General features: G+C 41.5%; 1 protein-coding gene across 1 annotated transcript; it reads right to left on the bottom strand.

Moving 5' to 3' along the window:
* Positions 1 to 207: 207 nt before the first annotated feature.
* Positions 208 to 1,146, bottom strand: LOC101831884 (olfactory receptor 50-like). The gene has a single exon (XM_005082106.1). It carries the CDS (start codon positions 1,144 to 1,146, stop codon positions 208 to 210), a length of 939 nt encoding a protein of 312 aa, XP_005082163.1.
* Positions 1,147 to 7,596: the final 6,450 nt, after the last annotated feature.

Below are 7,596 nucleotides of genomic sequence, written 5' to 3'. Positions count from 1 at the left end.
TTGTAAGATCAGGAATAATGTAGGATTTCTGTGAGAAATCCTCCCAAGATGCTCAGCGTCAGAAAGATAGTCAGATAGAGAGGAAACTGTAAGAAGAAGTGAGAGGCAAAAAGGGAGTCACATGAAGATTCACTAAGGCAGAGAACGGAGGAAGAATGGGAAAAGAGGAATAGGAAATAGGGATACGACCAGGGAAAACCACAACCATCACTGTGGGCACACTCTCCTGCTGAGGATATTTCTCACAGCTCCTTTCATGTCCCGATTCCTCAGACTGTAGATAAAGGGATTCAGCATGGGTGTGACCACAGTGTACAGCACAGCCACAATGACATCCTTGTCATTAGTGTAATTAGATGACGGGACTAGGTAAATCCCAATAATGGCTCCATAGTACAAAGAAACTACACAGAGATGAGACCCACATGTGGACAGGGCTCTGCTGATTCCCTTGATGGAGGGAGTTCTCAGGATGGTGGCTCCAATGCGGCCGTAAGACAGCAGGATGCATATGAATGGCACAGTAATGATCAGTGTACCTAAAGGAAGGATGACCAGCTCATTGATGGTGGTGTCTGAGCTAGAGAGCTTAAGTAAAGCAGAAAGGTCACAGAAGTAGTGGGGGATTGTATTGTCTCTAAAGTGACGTAAGTGAGCCAAGAGGAGGGTGTGCACAAGGGCGTTGGCAGAGGACAAGACCCAGGACACAGCTACCAGCAGGACACAGAGGTTCTGACTCATGATGGTGGTGTAGTGCAGAGGCTGGCAGATGGCCACATACCTGTCGTAGGCCATGGAAGTCAGAAGGAAGCTGTCAAGATCTGCAAAAAATAGGAAAAAATACACCTGGGAGATGCACCCAGCATATGAGATGGACTGACTGTGTGTCAGCATGTTCATGAGCATCTTTGGAGCTGTGACTGATGAGAAAGAGATGTCTGTGAAGGCCAAGTGGCTGAGGAAGAAGTACATGGGGGTGTGGAGGTGAGAGTCCAGCCTGATGAGCAGGATGATGAGCAGGTTCCCCAGCACCGTGATCAGGTACATGGCGAGGAACAGGACAGAGTATAAGCCTTGGTCCTCTGGCTGGATGGGGAGCCCCAGGAGGATGAACTCAGACACAGTGCTCTCATTATTACTCCTCATTCCCTTCCTCTTCTGTTGTAAATGAAAGCAGAAATGGGAAAGAAAGATTTGACTATTACATATAGAAACATTTTATGTGTCACCAATATAAAAAATAACCCACTTTATATGCCTGTTTTAAGCTTAGTATGCAGTTTTTGTCACAGTAATGGACTAGTAATGGTTTTGAAAGGGTCTAATTTCCCCACCTAGAAAACAACTGAATGTCTTTTAGAAGAACAAATCAGATCCAGTTCCAACTCAAGGTCCCTGGATTTCACCAGGACAATCTTACATTGAAGAACTAGTGTGTAAATTGGGACCAGAAAATAGAAAAATCAGCATGATTTTGATGGTCGTTGATCTCTCTTAATCTTTTCAACATCTCCTGAATACACTAGTCCAGTGCTTTATTCCCATGAATTAAATCCAGATGGTGGAACCCAGGGAGTTTCTTTGGATCTGAAGACACAGTATCTGGGACTTGGAAGCACACAGGCAAAGGGTCAAAGCTTTAGGTGGGTGAGTCTGTGCCAACAATATAAAGCACCCAGAACAGCTTGCAAGCAGCTGTGCATTCTTCCCTTAACAGCCCTGTTTCTCCATCAATGTGTTCACCCTGCCATCGCTCTTCCTAGGCTGCATAAAATGACCCTGTCTACATATTAGCATCTTCAGCTCAAAGCAAAGCATCTCATTGAAGTACACAGAACACACAGGAACACTTGGCTCTTCCTGCCACTTCTTACATCAGCCAAGGAAATTCCTTCTGTTTTTCTAGCAAAAGAAATGCCACCTGCTTTATTCTTTCTTATCTTTTTTATTTAAATTAGAAACAAGCTTGCTTCACATGTCAATCCCAGCTCCCTCTCCCTCTCCTCCTCCCCCACACCCTCACCAGCCTCCCCAGGGTCCCCCCAACTCCATTCCCCATGGAGGGTGAGGCCCTTCATGGGGGATCTCCAGAGTCTGTCATTTCGTTCAAGGCATGGCCTAGGCCCTCCTCCAAGTGTCCAGGCTGAGAGAGCCTCCCTCATTGTGGGATGGGCACCCAAAGTCCATTTGTGTGCCAGGGATAAATACTGGTCTACTAGCCAAGGCCCCATAGATTGCCTAGGCCTCCTCACTGACACCCAGGTTCAAGAGATCAGTCCCATGCTGACCTCTCAACCATCAGTCTGGGGTCCAAGAGCTCCCCCTTGTTCAGGTCAGCTGTTTCTGTGGGTTTCACCAGTCCAAAGTATCCAACTAAAAAGTGGGATACAGAACTAAATAGGAAATTCTCAATAAAGGAGTCTAAGATGACCAAGAGACACTTAAGAAAATACTCAACATCCCTAGCCATCAGGGAAATGCAAATCAAAACAACTCTGAGATACCATCTTACTGAAATAAATGGCTTAAATAAAAAACACCAATGACAGTTTATGCTGGAGAGGATGTGGAGAAAGGGGAACACTCCTCCACTGCTGGTGGGAGTGCCGACTCATACAGCCACTTTGGAGATTAGTATGGAGATTCCTCAGGAAAATGGGAATCAGTATACCACCTGCTCTATTCTTAACCCAGGTTTTTAAGCCAAATAAGGTTACTGTTCATGTGTTTCCTATATGTTTTCTCTGTTGCTAAAATGACATTCCTCTTTTTCCCCCTTTCATTAGAGTCTATCCATGTGAGTAATCACTAAACAAGATGATAAAATCGTATTCAATATCTGAGTGGCTGAGAGAGATTCCAGTGGTTATATTCTATGGGAAGACATGTTTAATGACTGGGTTTGTCTCTCTGAGTGGAGGAACTCTCACTGTTTGACTCTTCACTCTTTCCAGGCTTTAGCTACAGTTAATGTATCAGTTCTCCAAACTTGGTCAAAACAATCTTTAAAATGCTTGTATGTTATCCTTTGTTTAAAAAAATCAGGTGCTATGATATTGCCTGAAATTGATTATAATTGATTATAATCCATTTCTTACTCATTTCTGTGTTAGGAACAATTACTTTATCACAATGAAACTGCTAGTTATCTATCTGTACCGCTGTAGATTGTTTCTAATATTCTGCTGTTTTGAGCAATACTGCAGTAAGAAATATTATAGTTAAGTCATTTTATATACTATTATGATATATTCAGAAATGGATTTAAAGAAATATGCATCCATGGGTTTGAGAAAATGTCAAGTCACAAGAGGACAAGGTGATGAAGAAGCTGATATATGCTCTACTAATAGCATTTAAAGAAAAAAAACTACATAGGGATAGTATAAAATGGGGTTCTAGGTAAGTGTTTATAAATGACGGTGCTTGGGGCTCTGGGGAACAAGGAAAATTCAAGGTAATGCCAATCACTGAAATGTAAAGGTTGAAGAACATTTGAGGAGCAGGATGATAGGATGTTTAATTTGCTATGATAGAAAGTTTCTGCTTGTTCAAGAACAGAACACCCAAGAAAATAAAGTGGCAGAAATGCGAAATGATTTGCTGACTGCAGGGAGAAGACAGATTGGAGCAAGCCAGGAATACTACCTGGAATGTGAACATCAGCTATTGCAGTAAAATGAACAGAGATTTGGGGAGAGATCAGAAGAAAACACAACAGAAATTTGTGTTGTAGTTCAGTGAGCAAAGAAAATAGTTTTCCTGCTTTATTTCCAAAAATTGATATATAATAAGCTATATACAGATGAATGCACATTCTGATCCTAATGAGATAGACACACTTAGATGATGAACACGATACCTTCAGTTAAAAGCATGAGAAGGCACTTCCATTTCTGTCTAGAAGGCACACAACACAGGGAAACAGGTGGGTTATCTGAAGCATTCACTAATCCATTGCAACACACAGAAGAATAATCAGTTCAGAATCAAATAAAATAGATACATGAATATATAGATTGTCCACATCACTTGAGAAATCCACATGATTTTATAAACCATCTAGAGGACCTGTGGTGAAATCCCTGTCCCCAGAACCAAATTAGAGGCAAACAGGATAAAATTGCTTCATTGTCATTGACTCCCTTAGGAAGAGAACTTTTTGAAGCAGACATGAGACTGTTTACCCTTGAGAAATAATGAGAATAACCATAACAAGATTTCCCATCATTTTGTCCTATTCAAAACATGACCAAGTGTAATTACTTGGAATTTAATTAAAAAATACACTCACATACACACACACAAATGTGAAAAAAGAGTCTAATATAATTTCAGGGATGGTAACTCTAAATGGGCATATTACCTTATCCAAAGATGGTCAACCTTCATAATAATAATGAAAGACTTGTGCAAACATCTATGGAGTTCTTCCATTGAACATCAAGAAATTAGAAATTTACTCTTAAATCTGTTCTTTGAAAACTCTGGTCTACTTAAGTTGGAACTGTTAGCCACTTTTTTTTCAAGAGTTAAATTATTGTATTTATTTTTATATCTTCTTGTATAAAACCAGATTTAAACAATACCTATAAGCAAATCCATCTCTACAGAACAAACTTGAAGGAAAACTCCAACGCAAGGAAGTTAATCACACTCACAAAAACATAGGAAATAGATAATCCTACATAACAAAATGACAAAAAAACGGGGGGGGGGAAACAAAAACAAAACACCAACAACAAATCCAAAAATAATAGGAATCAACAATCAATGATCTCTTAATATCAATGATCTCTTTATTTTATTTTATTTTCCAGTTTAAATTTAGATAAGAAACGAGGTTGCTTCACAGGTCAGTTCCAGGTCCCTCTCCCATTCCCTCCCCTCCTCCCGTGCCCTCCCCCCAAGCCCCCCATTATCCCCTCATTCCCCCAGGGAGGGTGAGGCTCTCCATGGGGGTGTCCATAGTCTGTCATTTCATATAGGCCAGGGCCTAGACCCTTCCCCAAGAGTTCGGGTGAGAGTGCACCTCACATTGTTCTATGGGAGTCCAAAGTCCGTGTGTATACTTGGGATGGGTACTGATCTGCTGCCTAAGGTTCAATAGATTCCCTAGGCCTCCTCACTGACACCCAGAGTTCAGGGGGTCTTGATCAGTCCCATGCTGGCTTCCCAGGCATCAGCCTGGGATTCAAGAGTTAACCTTTGTCTGGTCAGCTGTTTCTGGGGGTTAAACCAGCCCAGTCTTAATCCCTTTGATCATCAGTCCTCCCTCTCTGTTACTGGCTTTCTTGAGTTCAGCTCAGTACTTAACCAAGGGAGTCTGCCTCTTCTTCGATCAGCCACTAAATGAAGTTTCTGTTTCCCAAACTCTCTGGCCATAGGATTGTAGGCTGGCATTCCCCAGATCTATGTCTAAAATCCATATATGAGAGAGTACATGCCATGTTTCTCTTTTTGTGACTGCGTTACCTCACTCAGGATGGTTTCTTCTAGTGTCATCCATTTGCCTGGAAATCTCAGGATTCCATTTTTTTCTGCTGAATAGTACTCCATTGTGTAGATGTACCACATTTTCTCTATCCACTCTTCGGGTGAGGGACATCTAGGTTGCTTCCAAGTTCTGACTATTACAATAAAGCTGCTATGAACATAGTGGAACAGACATCTTTGTTGTATGAATGGGCATCTTTTGGATATATGCCTAAGAGTGGAGTTGCTGGGTCTTGTGGTAGGTTTATTCCCATTTTTCTGAGGAATCTCCACACTGATTTCCAAAGTGGCTGAACAAGTTGGCACTCCCACCAGCAATGGAGGAGTGTCCCCCTTTCACCCCATCCTCTCCAGCATAAATTGTCATTGGTGCTTTTGATTTTAGCCATTCTGACAGGAATGAGATGGTATCTGAGAGTTGTTTTGATTTGCATTTCCCAGATGGCTAAGGATGTTGAGCACTTTCTCAAGTGCCTCTCAGCCATTTTAGACTCCTCTGTTGAAAACTCTCTATTTAGTTCTGCAGCCCACTTTTTAATAGGGTCCTTTGGTGTTTTGGAGACTTGCTTCTTGAGTTCTTTGTAAATTTTGGAGATCAACCCTCTGTCAGATGTGGGATTAGTGAATATTTTTTCCCATTCTGTGGGCTGCCTTTTTGTCTTGCTGACTGTGTCCTTTGCCTTACAGAAGCTTCTCAGTTTCAGTAGGTCCCATTTATTAATTGTTGATCTCACTGTCTGTGCTACTGGTGTTATGTTCAGGAAGCTGTCTCCTGTACCAATTCGTTCAAGGGTACCACCCACTTTCTCTTCTAAGAGGTTCAGTGTGGCTGGATTTATGTTGAGGTCTTTGATCCATTTGGACTTAAGTTTTGTGCATGGCGATAAACATGGATCGATCCGCATTCTTCTACATGCCAGTCTCCAATTATGCCAGCACCATTTGTTGAAGATGCTTTCTTTACTCCATTGTATATTTTTAGCTTCTTTGTCAAAGATCAGATGTTCGTACGTGTGTGGGTTAATACCCGGGTTTTCAATTCGATTCCATTGGTCTACCTGTCTATTTTTGTGCCAATACCAAGCTGTTTTCAGGACTATAGCTCTGTAATAGAGCTTGAGGTAAGGGATGGTGATGCCTCCGGACGTTGCCTTGTTGAACAGTGTTGTTTTGGCTATCCTGGGTCTTTTGTCTTTCCATACAAAATTGATTATTGTTCTTTCAAGGTCTGTGAAGAATTGTGCTGGGATTTTAATGGGGATTACATTGAATCTGTAGATTGCTTTTGGCAGGATTGCCATTTTTACTACATTGATCCTACCTATCCAAGAGCATGGGAGATCTTTCCATTTTCTGAGGGCTTCTTTAATTTCTTTCTTCAAAGATTCAAAGTTCTTATGATACAGGTCATTCACTTGATTGGTTAGCGTTACCCGAAGGTATTTTATGTTGTTCGTGGCAATTGTAAAGGGTGATGTTTCTCTGATTTCCTTTCAGCCCTTTTATCATCTGTATATAGTAGGGCTACTGATTTTCTTGAGTTGATCTTGTAGCCTGCCACTTTGCTGAAGGTGTTAATCAGCTGTAAGAGTTCCCTGGTAGAGTTCTTTGGGTCATTGATGTAAACTATCATATCGTCTGCAAACAGTGAAAGTTTGACCTCTTCCTTCCCAATTTGTATCCCCTTGATCCCCCTTTGTTGTCGTATGGCAATAGCTAGAACTTCAAGTACCATGTTGAAAAGGTATGGAGAGAGTGGACAGCCTTGTTTTGTTCCTGATTTTAGAGGAATTGCGTTGAGTTTCTGTCCATTTAGTTTGATGTTGGCTGCTGGTTTACTGTATATAGCTTTTGTTATGTTTAAGTATGTCCCTGTTATCCCAGATCTCTCCAAGACCTTTATCACGAAGGGGTGTTGGATTTTGTCAAAGGCTTTTTCCGCATCTAGTGAGATGATCATGATCATGTGATTTTTGTTTTTCAGCTTGTTTATATGGTGGATTGCGTTGATGGATTTTCGTATGTTGAACCATCCCTGCATCCCTGGGATGAAACCTACTTGATCGAGGTGAATGATTGTTTTGATGTATTCTTGGATCC

Source organism: Mesocricetus auratus, unplaced genomic scaffold, assembly GCF_017639785.1.
Source record: "Mesocricetus auratus isolate SY011 unplaced genomic scaffold, BCM_Maur_2.0 Super-Scaffold_100047, whole genome shotgun sequence".
Taxonomy (NCBI): domain Eukaryota; kingdom Metazoa; phylum Chordata; class Mammalia; order Rodentia; family Cricetidae; genus Mesocricetus; species Mesocricetus auratus.
This window is presented reverse-complemented; position numbering and strand designations above follow the sequence as displayed.